We start from the raw sequence: 18,605 nt of genomic DNA on the forward strand, positions 1-18,605 counted from the left end.
AAATATGTACTCTTTCATATAAACAGGGATGATATCATGTATCAAAATTATGTATACTGGAGAAGGAAATGACAACCAAATCCAGTATTCTTGTCTGTGAAATCACATGGACAGGAACTTGGCAGGCCACAGTCCATGGAGTCTCAAAACAGTCAGAAATGTCTAAGAGACTAAAAACAACAAAAACAAACTATATTATCTCCACTTCTACAGAGATATACCATTACAGTTATTTTTCTTCAATCTTGGAACATCTGACAGGGTTAATCATAATCCAAGTTACATAAAATCTAGGATTATAAATCTACCACAAAAGAGCATTAACTGTTAGCATTAAAGTCTCATAAACAAATTTTCACTTAAAATGGTTACATTTAGAAATGTTGAGTAAACTTTGAAGAAATTTGAACTTTTTGATCTTTCCTTACTTTGCAATTGCCAGAAAAAATAAAAGGAAAATTAAAGAATACAAAGCAAGTTCCTTTCTAAGATAAAACTAAAATTACACTAAAATCTGATGTTCACCTAAAGGCACCATTCAGAAAGCTAAAAGGCAGTTCTACTAAAGGATGATATCTGGAATTCATATTCTATTGGCCAGTTCACATTTGTGTGAGTCTCACTTCTAACAGTACATCTCGTCCTTCTCATTTTCCTTAGTCTATCTCACCAAATGTTTTCTTTTACCTGCTTCTTAGAAATCAACTTTTGACATTGGGAATCTGAGCTACTTCAGTTTATGTATTTTTTCATTAATTCTACCTCTTCATTGAAGGAGAATCTGTAAGAATTTTAAGGATATAGTTATTTTTCTATTTTTAAATTTCCAACCATTTATTGTCACCTATTTATTTGTGGATAGGAGTATATTATGCTATTATATGAACTTCAGAGTATGATTTAAGTTTTTCTTCTCAATTTTTTCATTCTCATTCATTATTATTTAATATTACAGTTTATGATCTCTCCATAAACCTATGAACCATGTACAAATATATTTTTAAATTTTCAAATACATTTCTCAGTCTTTTTGTTAAGTTTTAACCTAACTGTACTGTTCCCAGATAATCAGTGCTATTCTATCCCTATATGTTTTTCATTTATTTGTTTATTTTCCTTCCTGTGGTATTTCATTAAATGACATCATATATTCTTGAAAAGTATAAGAAGTGTTCTTCAGAAGCATTATTTACAATGGACACAGAGCATATGTGCAGCTTGGTTAGAAAAGTTCTTGGGGAGGGAGGTGGGAGGGGGGTTCAGGATGGGGAACACGTGTACATCCGTGGCAGATTCATGTCGATGTATGGCAAAACCAAGAGAATATTGTGAAGAGACTAGTCTCCAATTAAAATAAATTTATGTTAAATTTTTTTTTAAGTTCTGTTTTTGGAAATAGTGACAAGTTTGGACGTTTCTGACTCTTGGCTAAAACAAGGGCATTGATACTTAAAATTGATGCAGTTTACAGTACAAAACCCCCCTGGTCAAGGTTAGCTTCTGTTGTGTTACCCTAACTAGTTCAAAAAGGCTGGCTTGGTTACTTAAGAGGTCACTGAAAGCTTTGTAAGGAGGTCTCCCAAAGCCAAGACTCCTCCCAGAAATCTTGTGATTTTAAAGCCAGAGTCTCAATGTATTCCCAGAGCACAGGTTCACGTGGAGCTAGCTCACTGGGGAAGCTTCCTGGATTTCTGATACTTACTTGAATCCTCTTTTTCTTGCTGCAACATAGCTTTTATCTTTATATAAAACCCTCATATGTGATATTCATAGAGTCTAGTGTGTCTAAACAAAGAGCAGAAAGGCGAAAACTTCATTGGGGTCACTTTATTCTTCAATAAAATGTTTAATTTTTCTTGCTCAAATGTTCCTTCCCCACATGAAGAATTTTAACATTGGCCAATCAACATGTGAGAAAATGTTTAAAGGTCTGTCTATGGAAATGCATTTGAAAATTTCTCTCTGCTGCCATCAGTTTTCATGTTATATATGCTGATGACATTGTATTAAATTTATAGAAATTTAGAAGCGTTATATGTTCCTTGATAAATGAATATTTTAAAGCAAGGGATGTTTATCTCATAATATTGGGTGTGTACATGTGTGTGTGTGCATGGGTGTGTACCAAATGCTCTCTTTTTCTTGCTATTATTATAGAGCCTCATGCTTTCTTTTGGAAGCATCTTCCCAGAGTACATTATACTCTCCTGAACATTTCAGTGTCTCCTGATGATCATTTTGGGGGATGGATATGAGCTTGAGTGAACTCTGGGAGTTGGTGATGCACAGAGAGGCGTGACGTGCTGCGATTCATGGAGTCTCAAAGAGTCAGACACCACTGAGCGACTGAACTGAACTGAACTGAATAGCTTTCATAAATATATAATCTCTGGTGTTTCTTGAACTCACAAAGTGAGCGAGTCAGAAGTAAACCACTCAGTGTATAAAAACTACCCCAGTGTCTAACAGAGATTTTCATTTAACAACATTTTGAGTACATTCCCCTCAGATCATGCTGCTGCTGCTAAGTCGCTTCAGTCGTGTCCGACTCTGTGCGACCCCATGGACGGCAGCCCACCAGGCTCCCCCGTCCCTGGGATTCTCCTGGCAAGAACACTGGAGTGGGTTGCCATTTCCTTCGCCAATGAGTGAAAGTGAAGTCGCTCAGTCGTGTCTGACTTCACGACCCCATGGACTGCCACCCACCAGGCTCCTCCGTCCATGGGATTTTCCAGGCAAGAGTCTGGAGTGGGGTGCCATTGCTACTGGGGTTGTAATCGGATTCCTACCCTATCCCTGTGCTTTTACATCAAAACTTTTGCCTTCTGGAAAACGAAGTGTCCTATCCAAAGCTGTTAATTGTTATTAAAAGAGAAGTCAAAACCAGAAAAAGACTGACAACTAATCCAAATGATTCAAACAGTTGATATACAGATGTGCAATCTCTTGTTAAGGCTTAGCTGAAAAACACCTGTTAGATGTGAAGAATTCATTGAGGATGTTCACTAGAGCAAAGATAAGATTGAAGAGGAGACCTGGAGAGGCCTCAGGTCGATAGGTATCACTATTTTTGTGAAGAAGAGTCAAACATAATGCAAGTATTCTGGTAGACATTTTGCATTATTTATCAACAATTTTTTACAGTGGCTTGACCCTTGATTCTATTGAGATGACTATTCAGGAAGGTTTATGAAACTATTTTCAGTTCAGTCACTCAGTCGTGTCTGACATTTTGCAACCCCAGGAACCACACGCCAGGTCTCCCTGTCCATCACCAACTCCTGGAGTTTACCCAAACCCATGTCCATAGAGTCAGTGATGCCATCCAACTATCTCATCCTCTGTTGTCCTCTACTTCTCCCACCCTCAATCTTTCTCAGCATTAGAGTATTTTCAAATGAGTCAGCTCTTCGCATCAGGTGGCCAAAGTCCTGGAGTTTCAGCTTCAGCAGCAGTCCTTACAATGAACACCCAGGAATGATCTCCTTTAGGATGCACTGGTTGGATCTCCTTGCAGTCCAAGAGACTCTCAAGAGTCTTCTCCAACACCACAGTTCAAAAGCATCAATTCTACAGCACTCAGCTTTCTTCACAGTCCAACTCTCACATCCATACATGACCACTGGAAAAATCATAGCCTTGACTAGATGGACCTTTACTGACAAAGTAATGTCTTTGCTTTTGAATATGCTATCTAGGTTGGTCATAACATTCTTTCCAAGGAGTAAGTGTCTTTTAATTTCATGGCTGCAATCACCATCTGCAGTGATTTTGGAGCCCCTAAAAAACAAAACCAGCCACTGTTTCCCCATCTATTTGCCATGAAGTGATGGGACCAGATGCCATGATCTTCGTTTTCTGAATGTTGAGCTTTAAGCCAACTTTTTCACTCTCCTCTTTCTCTGTCATCAAGAGGCTTTTTAGTTCTTCTTCACTTCTGGCAAAAGGGTGGTGTCATCTGCATATCTGAGGTTATTGATATTTCTCCCAGCAATCTTGATTCTGGCTTGTGCTTCTTCCAGCCCAGTGTTTCTCATGATGTACACTGCATATAACTTAAATAAGCAGGATAACAATATACAGCCTTGACATACTCCTTTTCCTATTTGGAACCAGCCTGTTGTTCCATATCCAGTTCTAACTGTTGCTTCCTGACCTGTATACAGATTTCTCAAGAGGCAGGTCAGGTGGTCTGGTATTCCCATCTCTTTCAGAATTTCCCACAGTTTATTGTCATCCACACAGTCAATGGCTTGGGCATAGTCAATAAAGCAGAAGTAGATGTTTTTCTGGAACTCTCTTGCTTTTTCCATGATACAGCAGATGTTGGCAATTTGATCTTTGGTCCCTCTGCCTTTTCTGAAACCAGCTTGAATATCTGGAAGCTCATGGTTCACGTATTGCTGAAGCCTGGCTTGAAGAATTTTGAGCAATAATCTAGTAATGTGTGAGATGAGTGCAACTGTGCCATAGTTTGAACATTCTTTGGCATTGATTTCTTTGAGACTGGAATGAAAACTGACCTTTTCTAGTCCTGTGGCCATCGTGAGTTTTCCAAATTTGCTGACATATTGAGTGCATCACTTTGATAGCATCATCTTTGAGGATTTGAAATAGCTCAACTGGAATTCCATCACCTCCACTAGCTTTGTTTGTAGTGATGCTTTCTAAGGCCCACTTGAGTTCACATTCCAGGATGTCTGGCTCTAGGTAAGTGATCACACCATTGTGATTATCTGGGTCGTTAAGATCTTTTTTTGCACAGTTCTTCTGTGTATTCTTATCACCTCTTCATATCTTCTATTTCTGCTAGGTCCATACCATTTCTGTCCTTTGTTGAGCCCATCTTTGCCTGAAATGTTCCCTTGTTATCTGTAATTTTCTTGAAGAGATCTCTAGTCTTTTCCATTCTATTGTTTTCCTCTATTTCTTTGCATTGGTTGCTGAGGAAGACTTTCTTACCTCTCCTTGCTATTCTTTGGAACTCTGTATTAAGGTGCTTATATCTTTCCTTTTCTCCTTTGCTTTTCACTTCTCTTCTTTTCACAGCTATTTGTAAGGCCTCCTCAGACAGCCATTTTGCCTTTCTGCATTTCTTTTTCTGAAAGAATGAAAGGATGGAGCCAAAGCAAAAACAGCACCCAGTTGTGGATATGACTGGTGATGGAAGGAAGGTCTGATGCTGTAAAGACCAACATTGCATAGGAACCTGGAATGTTAGGTCCATGAATCAAGCAAACTGGAAGTGGTCAAACAGGATATCCAAGAGCGAATGTTGACATTCTAGGAATCAGCAAACTAAAATGGACTGGAATGGGTGAATTTAATTCAGAAGACCATTATATCTACTACTGTGGGCAGGAATCCCTTAGAAGAAATGGAGTGGCTATCATAGTCAACAAAAGAGTCTGGAATGCAGTACTTGGACACACTCTCAAAAACGACACAATGATCTCTGTTCGTTTCCACGACAAACAATATCAGCAATATCATGGTAATCCAAGTCTATGCCCCGACCGGTAATGCTGAAGAAGCTAAAGTTGAATGGTTCTATGAAAACGTACAAGACCTTTTAAAACTGACACCCAAAAAAGATGTCCTTTTGATTATAGGGGACTGGAATGCAAAAGTAGGAAGTCAAGAAACACCTGACGTGACAGGCAAATTTGGCCTTGGAGTACGGAATGAAGCAGGGCAAAGGCTAATAGAGTTTTGCCAAGAGAACGCACCGGTCATAGCAAACACCCCCTTCCAACAACACAAGCGAAGACTCTACACGTGAACATCACCAGATGGTCAACATTGACATCAGATTGATTATATTCTTTGCAACCAAAGATGCAGAAGCTCTATACCATCATCAAAAACAAGACTGTGAGCCGCCTATGACTCAGATCATGAACTCCTTAATTACACATTCAGACCTAAACTGAAGAAAGTGGGGGAAACCACTAGACCATTCAGGTATGACCTAAATCAAATCCCTTATGATTACACAGTGGAAGTGAAAAATAGATTTAAGGGACTAGATTTGATAGAGTGCCTAATGAACTATGGACAGAGGTTTGTGACATTGTACAGGAGACAGAGATCAAGACCATCCCCAAGAAAAAAAGAAATGAAACTATTTAGCCGTTTATAATTTGAAACATTTTATGATGTTACGTATAAGATACCCTACAGTTAAGAAAAATAATGACTGGGTTGTTGGCAATTATCATAAAATTTACTCCTAACTCTATCCATAAAAGAAAAAGCCAACTACAATTCTCATACATGCTCATTAAAAATTTATGTGTGTGTGTAGGCATGTCTCTAAAACTTCCTTCAAATTTACTGCCTTTAGAAAATGAGACAGCCATTCACTTTCTTAACAAGTCTCTGCACTGCCTAGGGACACACTTTACCATGTTAGAAAAAAAATAACATTACTTTCATTTTTGCAAAGATACCCATATGCACATATATGTTAAATACAGGCATGAAGATATTATTTATATACTGTTATCTTAAAATCATGCTATAAGTTAAATATTTGTATGGCTTCATTTACATACAAGATATATTTAAATTTATTGTAATCTAACTCAATGTATAAATGTCTTGGTGGGAAGAATTTGAAAGACGAGCCTATAACTCTAATTTTTCGTTAGTAATTGTTAAAGCTCGGACAGAAGTATGGCTGTCTATAAGTCTGACTCAGCCGTGGTCAGATCCTTTTGCTGCTTCTCATCTAGTAACCGCTGTGCAGACTTTGCTACACCGATCTCGATGTATGCTTGCTGTGGTCATTACTTCGATTCTCGCAGTTGCATCAGTAACTGCAACAGCACCTGTAGCAGGCCTTGCGTTACACCAAGGAATTCAAACAGCTGATTTTGTTCGGGACTGGCAAAAGGACTCTCATTTGTTATGGCAACAACAGCGAGATTTGGATGCACAACTTGCTACCGACGTGCTTAATCTTCAAACACACCGTTTCCTGGCTTGGAGATCAATTGGCTGTTTTATCTACACGAAGTGTGTTGAAATGTGATTGGAATTCTTCTCAGTTTTGTATAACACCTGTGCCATTTAACATGAGCCCTTCAAGAGATTAACCGAGACATATAAATAAAAAGAGTTGTAGATGCCCATCATCAAGAGAGATTCCGCCTAGCCCCTAAGAGGTGGCTGGATAGCCAATGACAGGTAAGACCCTCAGAGGAGGGCAACCTAAGACAGGCACAGCCACAAGAGGGGCTGGCAAGGCTGGAGGTTGGCCACCTACAGCTTTACGCCTTGCTCTACAAAACATCAATACAAATGTCTCGAGGGCTTGAATAAAATAAAAAAGGGGGAGATGAAGGGTTAATGTGGCCACAATAGGGAAAGTGGAGATGTGCTGCTTGCAAACAGGATGTTCTGCCAAGGAGATGGACACAGCCTTGAGATTAATGGTCCCTTGCAAATAAGGGAACATTCCCTTCTTGTGATAAGGGCTCTGGACAGACTCTGCAGTAGGCCGGAATTTCACTCCCTTTTGCTGTACGATAACATTTGTGCACATGCGCTGTACTGAACAAGTTTGGTCATACAGTCTGGAATTCTGCCCAGAGGGGATGTATATAAATAAAACGCGAGCTCGCTGGCGCACGCAGTTCTTGTCCCTCTGGCCAGAGTGTATGTCTCTTGTGTGCGTCTTGTATGTCTCGTATGTTCTGTGTCATTTCACTCATAGTAACCAACACCCTTGAACTCTTTTCAGACTTGGTGGTATATAGCCTGCTAAGCTCCTCTGTACATGTATTTCCCTGGCAAAAATACTGGAGTGGATTGCCGTTTCCTTGTCCAAAGCATCTTATGGGACCCAGGGATGGAGCCCAGGTCTCCTGCATTGGCAGACTGATTCTTTACCACTGAACCAAGTTTGAAGCCTATGATTGAAATAGATGGTTACAAAGCCCTTAAGAAAAACATCACTGGAATGTGAAACTGGCAAGGGTTGCACTTTATTCTCAAAAAGAGTTGCATACACCTTCTAGAGAGTTAGCAATTATAAGTTTCTAAAGTGACCAACTTAGATAGCATATTAAGAAGTAAAGATATTACTTTGCCAACAAAGGTCTGTCTAGTCAAGGCTATGGTTTTTCCAGTAGTCATGTATGGATGTGAGAGTTGGACTGTGAAGAAGGCTGAGTGCCAAAGAATTGATGCTTTTGAACTGTGGTGTTGGAGAAGACTCTTGAGAGTCCCTTGGACTGCAAGGAGATCCAACCAGTCCATTCTAAAGGAGATCAGCCCTGGGATTTCTTTGGAAGGAATGATGCTAAAGATGAAGCTCCAGTACTTTGGCCACCTCATGCAAAGAGTTGACTCATTGGAAAAGACTCTGATGCTGGGAGGGATTGAGGGCAAGAGGAGAAGGGGACGACAGGATGAGATGGATGGATAGCATCATCAACTCTATGGACATGAGTTTGAGTGAACTCTGGAAGTTGGTTATGGAGAGGGAGGCCTAGCCTGCTGCGATTCATGGGGTCGCAGAGTTGGACACGACTGAGCGACTGAACTGAACTGAACTGAAAGGAAGTTTGGGCTTCTCATATAGCACTAGGGCTAAAGAACCGACCTGCCAATGCAGGAGTATCTGGAGCTGTTGGTGAGATCCTGGGTTGGGAAAATCCTCAGGAGGAGGAAATGGCAGTCAACTCCAGTATTCTTGCATGGACAGGGGAGACTGGCAGGTTACATACACTCCACAGGGTAACAAAGAGTCAGACACGACTGAAACCACTTAGCAAGCACTCAAGCAAAGGAAGTTGCCTGAGAAAAGGGAGTGTCTGTTTGCATGAGTCTGGGAGATAGAAGCCCTCCTTCATTTCTGGTACTAGAGAAAATCAACATTTTCATCTTATAGGTTTTTTACCCTTATACTATGTATAGAAAAGCAATAGGTTTTTCAACTAGTTTATACGAAGATTGCGGGCGTGTGTACTGAGTTTTGTCTCACTCTTTGCCTCCTTTATGCACTGTAACCAGCCAGGCTCCTCTTTCCACGGAATTTTTCAGGCAAAAATACAGGAGTGGATTTCTGTTTCCTTCTCCTGGGGATTTTCCTGACCCAGGGTTTGAATCTGCATCTCCTGTGTCTTCTGCATTGGCAGGCAGATTCTTTACCACTGAGCCACCTGGGGAACATGAAGATTTCTGAAACTGTTAATGACTAAGCAACTGAAATGATTGTGACAAACATTCATGAGAGGTAGATTTGTACAAGATTTGGGAGATAGTATTTTGGGTTGAAGCTTCATTGGTTTCAGGTATTTATGGGCTAGAAAGTATTTAGACTAGAGAGTATTTATGGAAATGAAAGTCTGGATCCCTAGAATTTGAGCTGAACACACATGTTTTCACATGACAATAGATACCAATACTATACATGGAAAATGCTAAAGCTGCTACTAAAAAGTTACAAGAGCTCGTTGATGAATTCGGCAGAGTCCCAGGATACAAAATTAATGCACATAAATCTTTGCTTTTCTAAACACTAACAATAAAACAGAAATTAAGGAAACAATTCTATATACCATTGCATCAAAAAGAATAAAATACCTTGGGATAAACTACCTAAGGAGACAAACCTGTACTCTGAAAACTATATGACACTGATGAAAGAAATTGAAGATGACACAAATGGTTGGAAAGATATATCATGTTCTTGTATTGGAAGAATCAGGACTGTTAAAATGACTATACTGCCCAAGATGATGTACAAATTCAATGCAATCCCTATCTAATTACCAATGGCATTTTTCACATATCTGTAATACATTTCTTTTACTTCATATGGACACATGAAAGACCCCAAATAGGCAAAGCAATCTTGAGAAAGAAAAATAGATTTAGAAGAATCAGACTCCCTGAGTTCAAACTATACAAAGTTACAGTAATGAAAACAGTATGGTACTGGCACAAAAACAGAAATATAGGTCAATGGAACAAGATTGAAAGCCAAGAGATAAACCGTACACACTGGAGATCAACAAATCTATGACAAAGGAGATGAGAATGTACAACGGAGAAAACACAGCCTTTTCAAGATATGGAAGCAACCTAAATGTCCATTGACAGATGAATGGATAAAGAAGAAGTGATATATGTATACAATGGAATATTACTCAGCCATAGACTACAATAAAATAATGCTTTTTACAGGAACATGAGGGTACCTAGAGATTATCATAATAAGTGAAGTAAGTCAGACAAAGATGAATATATAATACCACTTATGTGTGGATCCTAAATGAAATGATGAAAGTGAATTAACATACAAAACAGAAATAGACCCACAAACATAAACAACAAAGTTATGGTTACCAAAGGGAAAAAGTGAGTAGGAGTTTGGGACTAACATACACACACTAGTGTATATAAAACAGATAACCAACAAGGACCTACAGTATAGTCCATGAAACTATACTCACTATTTTGTAACAACATATAAGGTAGAACAATCTGAAATATATATACATATATATATAATTTGCATATGTATATATGTTTAACTTAATTACTCTGCTGTACACCTAAATCTAACAATATATCTCAGTTCAGTTCAGTCACTCAGTCGTGTCCAACTCTTTGCGACCCCATGAAATGCAGCACACCAGGCCTTCCTGTCCATCACCAATTCCCAGAGTTCACTGAAACTCATGTCCATAGAGTCGGTGATGCCATCCAGCCATCTCATCCTCTGTTGTCCCCTTCTCCTCCTGCCTCCAAACCCTCCCAGAGTCTTTTCCAATGAGTCAACTCTTCACACGAAGTGGCCAAAGTACTGGAGCTTCAGCTTTAGCATCAGTCCTTCCAAAGAACACCCAGGACTGATCTCCTTTAGAATTGACTGGTTGGATCTCCTTGCAGTCCAGGGGACTCTCAAGAGTCTTCTCCAACACCACAGTTCAAAAGCATCAATTCTTCGGCACTCAGCCTTCTTCACAGTCCAACTCTCACATCCATACATGACTACTGGAAAAACCATAGCCTTGACTAGACGGACCTTTGTTGGCAACGTAATGTCTCTGTTTTTCAAGATGTTATCTAGGTTGGTCATAACTTTCCTTCCAAGGAGTAAGCGTCTTTTAATTTCATGGATGCAGTCACCATCTGCAGTTATTTTGGAGCCCCAAAAATAATGTCTGACACTGTTTCCACTGTTTCCCCATCTATTTCCCATGAAGTGATGGGACCAGATGCCATGATCTTCGTTTTCTGAATGAGCTTTAAGCCAAATTTTTCACTCTCCTCTTTCACTTTCATCAAGAGGCTTTTTAGTTCCTCTTCACTTTCTGCCATAAGGGTAGTGTCATCTGCATATCTGAGGTCATTGAGATTTCTCGCGGCAATCTTGATTCCAGCTTGTGTTTCTTTCAGCCCAGCGTTTCTCACGATGTATTCTGCATATAAGATAAATAAGCAGGATGACAATATACAGGCTTGATGTACTCCTTTTCCTATTTGGACCCAGTCTGTTGACTGTGTGGATCACAATATACTGTGGGAAATTCTGAAAGAGATGGGAATACCAGACCACCTGACCTACCTCTTCAGAAACCTGTATGCAGGTCAGGAAGCAACAGTTACAACACTATATATCAACTATACTTCAATTAAAAAAAAAGAAAAGAAAAAAAGAAAGGATTGGCTTCCCAAGGGAGGAGGGCAACCAGATGGCAGCCTCAAATTCTTAGCTGATTTAAGGTCTGTCTATTTTTAAGCCAACTACATGAACTTTTGGAAATGTTAGCAGCTCAATTACCAAGCAAATGGTGATAAAAAGACCTAATCTTTGTCTCTAATGTGCAATCTTTGCTCACCAACTCCTTTGCTCTGGAGCAACTTTTTGGAGTTGGCAGAAACTTCATCAGGTCTTCATTATGATCCCAACCTCCTGTTATTCAATGCTACTTCCTTCTTCATTTCACACATTTTGCTACCTAAAATCATTTGGACCCTCTGGCTCTTCCTCAGCTTCTTCTTCTTGGAGAATACAATGGAGATGTTCACAATTGACTCATTACTGCCAACACAGTAATCTCTTTCTCTGTTCTCATTTAACCTGATCTCTGAGTAGTATTAAAATTGCTGACTAATATTCCACTCTGAATTTCTATTTTGGTCAGTATAACTATACAATCTTCTACTTACCTTACACTTCAGTTTTATTTTCTATTTGAATTCTTTTCTCCTAATCCCCAGATAATTTGTGTCGCCTTCAATTCTATTTTGAATCACCTTTTTCCTCATATGCATCTCTTAGTTGATCTTATTCACTATTTTTCCTTGGAATTTCCTTTTTTTATGTCTTCATAAAATATAAAATCTATATATTTCACCTCAAACTCTGGGGCACCAGACTCTTATTTCTAACTACCCATTCAGTACATATACCTGCTATTCCACAACCACCTCCAGGTAAACATCTATTTATTTATTTATTTATTTTTTTAATTTTAGTTTTTTATTTTTTAAATTTTAAAATCTTTAATTCTTACATGCATTCCCAAACATGAACCCCCCTCCCACCTCCCTCCCCATAACATCTCTCCCATTCCCTTTCAAATCTGCTTCTCCTAATATTGGTACCCCTCTCATCACAGTGGCTTAACCAACGTAACAATTTCATCAACTTCCATGTTAATCTTCATATTGAATTATTTAACAAACCTACCTTCTTCCTAAATACAGGAGGTATCTTTAATTATTTAGTTTATCTTTCCATCCTCTAATCCTGAGTATGCAGATAATTTTTTTTTCTCAACCTATGTAAAATTCCCCTTAATGAATTTATTGCTTCCAGGTCTTCTTATTTCAATACCACCACAACCAGGCTATTACAAGAAATCATTCTAACAGAAAAATTCATTATTTTTCACTAAATTTTGTTGATGATTTAAAAGTAAGCATAAAGTTGTAAAATATACTAATAACCATATAAGTCACTCTATGGCTGAGATCTCAGATTCACATCCACTTTTAAACTTCAATTGACATCTATAAAGAAAACAAAATTATCTTATCAGAATGCCTGGTTAATTTGGAACATCCCACTAAGGAAGAATTTTTCCTTTCTATCCAAGACGTCTCTTGTCCATATGCACTTTTCTGTTAGCCTCTGATGTACTGGGAGAGAGGGATGGTGTCATAAACATTTTAATATTGACCTAGTTTCAGATTTTCAATATGCATATAAAATAATTATTGAATTAAATACAAATGATCTGGATGTCCATAGCCATGTTCACTAAAAGTGAAAAGTGAAAGAAAGTTAAGTCTCTCAGTCGTGTCCAACTCTTTGCGATCCCATGGACTACAGCCTACCAGGCTCCTCTGTCCATGGGATTTTCCAGGAAATAGTACTGGGGTGGATTGCCTTTTCGGATCTTCCCAACCCAGCGATTGAACTCAGGTCTCCCGCATTGTAGACAGACGCTTTACCGTCTGAGCCACCAGGGAAGTCCATCATGTTCGAGGGATGTTGTGGGGAGGGAGGTGGGAGGGGGGTTCATGTTTGGGATCACATGTACACCCATGGTGGATTCATGTCAATGTATGGCAAAACCAATACAGTATTGTAAAGTAAAATAAAGTAAAAATAAAAATTAAAAAAAATAAAATAAAATTTATTAGGTGGACCAGAACAGAAAAAAAAAAAAAATGAGCAGTTAATATCAATCACATGAATACAGGAAGGCATTTAAATAACAAATATAATTTCACCACTTAGTTATTTGACTGACAACACAGATTTTTAGTTGTACCAAGAACAACATTTTCATGTGTATCTTGCTTTCAACAACTTAAAAAATTTGACCAGGTTATGGACAATCAGGAAGTCACTATACCTTAAAAGCAGCATAATCAATCTTAACATATTAAATACCAGTAATTTTCATAGTTGCTGCTGCTGCTGCTGCTGCTGCTGCTGCTGCTGCTGCTGCTGCTGCTGCTGTTGCTAAGTCGCTTCAGTCGTGTCCAACTCTCTGCGACCCCATAGACAGCAGCCCACCAGACTCCCTAGTCCCTGGGATTCTCCAGGCAAGAACACTGGAGTGGGTTGCCATTTCCTTCTCCAATGCATGAAAGTGAAAAGTGAAAGTGAAGTGATTCAGTCGTGTCCGACTCTTTGCAACCCCATGGACTGCAGCCTACCAGGCTCCTCCATCCATGGGATTTTCCAGGCAAGAGTACTGGAGTGGGGTGCCATCGCCTTCTCTGAAAGTTGATACTCAAGGGAAGGAAGGACAGTTTTATTTTTAGCAAATTATATTGAGACAACTGGATGTCAACAGGCAAAAGAACAAAGATGGACTCTTACTTATACCATATGAAGATTAACTCCAAATGAATCAAGTATTTATACATCAAGCACTAAAACTGTACAATTCTTAGAGGAAAACAAGGCAGCAGTATTCATAACACTTGATTTTGGAATGGTTTCTTGAATATAACACTGAAATCCTAGGCAACAGAAGAAAAAGTAGATAAGTTAGAATTTATCATAATTAAAAACTATTGTGCATCAAAGGACACTATCAGTAAAGTAAAAAGCTAAGCCACAAAATAAAGGAAAATGTTAGCAAATCATATAGCTGATGAAGAATTTATATGTAGAACATTTAAAATACTCCTACAGCTCAGGTACAAAGAAACACATAACCCAATTTAAAAATGGCAAAGGACTTGAATGGACATTTCTTTGAAAAAGATACATCAATGGTCAATAAACACGTGAATGTTGCTCAACATTACTCTTAGGCTATTGCAGGTTGAAACTCCAACTAGATACCAATTCACATCTATTGGGATGCCTATTATTGAAAAAATTCAGAAAATATCAAGCATTAATGAGAATATAGAAAAATTGGAATACCTGTGCATTGCAGGTGGAAATGTACAAGTGCTACAGTCCATGTGGAAAACTGTATGGTGAGTCCTCAAAAAAATATAATACTATGTTATCCTAAAATTCCACATCTAGGTATATACCCCAGAGCATTGATAGCACTGACTCAAAGAAATGTTTATACACTCATGGTCTCAGCAGAATTATTCACAAATAGCCGAAAGCTGAGAACACTGGGAGTGTCCATCAACAGTATGAACATACAATGATATATACATACAATGGAAAATTATGTAGCTTTAAAAAAGAATTGAAATTCTGACAAACAGTACAATATGCATGAAACTTGAAAACCTTATACTAAATAAAATGAGCCAGTCACATGGGACAAGTATTGGATGATTCTGCTTTTATGAGGTACCTGCAGATACCAACTCATAGGGACCCAGTAGAAAGGTAGGGACTGGAGGGAGAGGGGATGATAAGTCACTGTTTAAAGGATAGTTTCTTTTGGGGAGGATGCTCAGCTGGTAAAGAATCTGCCTGCAATGTGGGAGACCTGGGTTCGATCCCTGGGTTGGGAAGACCTCTGGAGAAGGGAAATGCTACTCACTCCAGTATTCTGGCCTAGAGAATTCCATGGACTACACAGTCCTTGGGATCACAAAGATTCGGACATGATTGAGCAACTTTCAGAAAAGTTCTAAAGTTTGATAATGATAATATAATAGCTGCACAAAGATGTGAATGTACTTAATGCCACCAACTTTATACACAAAAAAATGTTAATCAGTTTTATGTGTTGATTATTTTATGACAATAAAGCATAACTGTCAGGCAAATTTTCCATTTTATTACACCACAAAAATAATACAATATTTAAACATAATTTGATGAAAAGAAGTGTAAGTTATACACTGAAAGCTAAAACTGCATTATTAAAAGAGTGATCTACATAAATGTAAAGACATCTCCAACAAGTGTATTGGAAGATTCAATACTGTTAAAACAAAAATACTCTCCAAATTGATCTGCAAATTCAACACAATCCTTAACAAATCCAAACTGCCTCTTTGGCAGAAATTGACAAGCTAATCTTAAAAGTCTTACAGAAATTACGGCAACACAGAACAGTAAAATCAATCTTGGAGCCATAATTTTCAAGAAAGCTTGAAACTGAAAAAAAAAAAAACACAATTCCAAAACATATTACAACACTAAAATAATCAAGGCAGTGTAATACTTTCCCAGGAATAAGGATAGACATTTAGTTCAGTGGAATAGAAGAGAGAGCGCTAAACAAAGCTACACACTTGGCCATTGGTTTTTGACAAAGAATTGAAACTCATCAAAGCAAAAAGATGATCTTTTAAAACAATAGTGCTGGAGCAAATATATATCCACATTAGAATGAAGCTAAATGACTGCATAATAATATTCACAAAAATTAACTGAAAATGAACCATAGATCTAAATGTAGAGCTAAAATGAGGATTTTAGCAGACTAATTGAATTTCATCAAAATTAAGAACTTTTGTGCTGCAAATGAAGCAACCAAGAAAGTGAAGAACAAACTAAAGAGCAGGAGAAAATATTTGTAAATATTCTATCTTGTATGGAACTTGTATCCAGAATCTATAAAGAACATTTATAAGCCCACAATAAAAAGACAAATAACCCAATTCAAAATGGGAAGGGATTTAAATAAGCTCATCTCCACAGAAGATAGACTGATGGACAAAAAGCCCACGATATGATGTTCAACATCTTAGGAAAATGCAAATCAAAACCCCGATGAGGTAGTACTTCACATTCATTGGGATGACTGTTATAATAAAAAACACAGTGAAGATATGAAGCACCTGGGGTCTTCTTGGTGTTCTTTATACCAGCACTACTCAAATTCTAGTATCTCTTTTTCCACTCTTACTCCAGTAGGAACTGCTGTCTAATTAGCTTCACGTTGTCTCATACTATACACACACATCTATATGTTTCTTATTCTTCTGCCAAGGACACCTAGGACGACTCCCTTCACACTTTTAGAACCCTTAATCTACAGAGCAACTCTCTGCTTAGTGCTCCACGCTTTATGTCCTGCAATTCTGCTGTGAATTCTGTCCTCCATGAGAATGCTGTACTTTGCCTAGGATTCCAATTCTCTGTGCTAATATCAGCAAGTTATCCATAGGTAGCACTCTATTTCCATGAAATCAACATCATGTTTCCTTTCCTTCAGATATTATATTTCTGTATTTCCCATTGACCTTCAGAAACCATTTCCCTCATATTTTTGTCCTGTTTTATATTTTTATTATTTGACACAATTAATGGAAAATTTTTACCATGCCCCAGAGTGGAAACTCCCTATCTCTCTTCCATAGAATAATGGATGTCTCCCAATTCATCTAATAATAATTTCTTTAATCAGTCTTTGAAGTAAGTAAGCGCAGGGGAAGGAAGCTCCACTTGTAATGTGATGATTTTTTAATATAAATTTATTTATTTTAATTGGAGGTTAATTATTTTACAACATTGTATTGGTTTTGCCATACATCAACATGAATCTGCCACAGGTATACACGTGTTCTCCTGAACCCCCCTCCCTCCTCCCTCCCCATACCATCCCTCTGGGTTGTCGCAGTGCACCAGCCCCAAGCATCCAGTATCATGCATCAAAACTGGACTGGCAATTCGTTTCATATATGATATTATACATGTTTCAATGCCATTCCCTCAAATTATCCCACCCTCTCCTTCTCCCAGGAGTCCAAAAGACTGTTCTATACATCTGTGTCAAAGGGGAGTTGAACTTTTCTGATGGATGAGGCCAAGAAAGGAGAGCTTTAAAGTGTTGAGTTCTATTGCAGTGTGAGATTGCTTCATGTTCGATTATTTCCAATACTTTTGCATATATTTGTTAACTTATTTATTAGAAAACACAAAACTTCCTAAACCACTATCTTTTGGAAATTACTTCTAATCGACATATAATTGGACTGTGTACATGTTTCAACATAACCAATTCTTCTGTCTTTTGGAAGGGGCATTAAATTTGCTTACACATAATATCATCATAATTGCTATGATGGTAATTCTGCTTGCTTAATATAAGTTCTTTGTATTTTGATTGTCTGATTTATTGGTTTTGCTTAATTGTACCATTTCCATAGATTTGGCTTTCTAGTTTTATGTAATGTTTAGAACGCCAAGAGGAATATCTTTTTTTTCTAATTTAAATAATATCACTTTATACATCTGTTATGTAAATTAGGCCTAATGTGCTATTACTGTTTTATTTTAAATTGGCCTTGAGAGGATTCTTCAATATCCACAAATCAATCAATGTAATTCACCACATTAACAAATTGAAAAATAAAAGCCGTATAATTATCTCAATAGATGCAGCGAAAGCCTGTGACAAAATTCAACATCCATTTATGATAAAAACTCTCCAGAAAGCAGGAATAGAAGGAACATACCTCAACATAATAAAAGTTATATATGACAAACCCACAGCAAACATTATCCTCAATGGTGAAAAACTGAAAGCATTTCCCCTAAAGTCAGGAACAAGACAAGGGTGCCCACTTTCACCGCTACTATTCAACATAGTTCTGGAAGTTTTGGCCACAGCAATCAGAGCAGAAAAAGAAATAAAAGGAACCCAAACTGGAAAAGAAGAAATAAAACTCTCACTGTTTGCAGATAACAAGAT

At 38.0% G+C, this 18,605-nt stretch overlaps 1 protein-coding gene across 1 annotated transcript in view; it reads right to left on the bottom strand.

Annotated features, from left to right (window-relative positions):
* LOC138430928 (A disintegrin and metallopeptidase domain 3-like) overlaps nucleotides 1-6,456 on the bottom strand; it is a 120,176-nt gene extending 113,720 nt beyond the window's left edge. The window contains 2 exon segments of the mRNA XM_069572948.1: nucleotides 5,477-5,550; nucleotides 6,453-6,456. Of these exon segments, the coding sequence (XP_069429049.1) occupies nucleotides 5,477-5,550; nucleotides 6,453-6,456 (78 nt within the window).
* Between the last annotated feature and the right edge of the window lie 12,149 nt (nucleotides 6,457-18,605).

Source organism: Ovis canadensis, chromosome 26 (assembly GCF_042477335.2).
Source record: "Ovis canadensis isolate MfBH-ARS-UI-01 breed Bighorn chromosome 26, ARS-UI_OviCan_v2, whole genome shotgun sequence".
Classification (NCBI taxonomy): domain Eukaryota; kingdom Metazoa; phylum Chordata; class Mammalia; order Artiodactyla; family Bovidae; genus Ovis; species Ovis canadensis.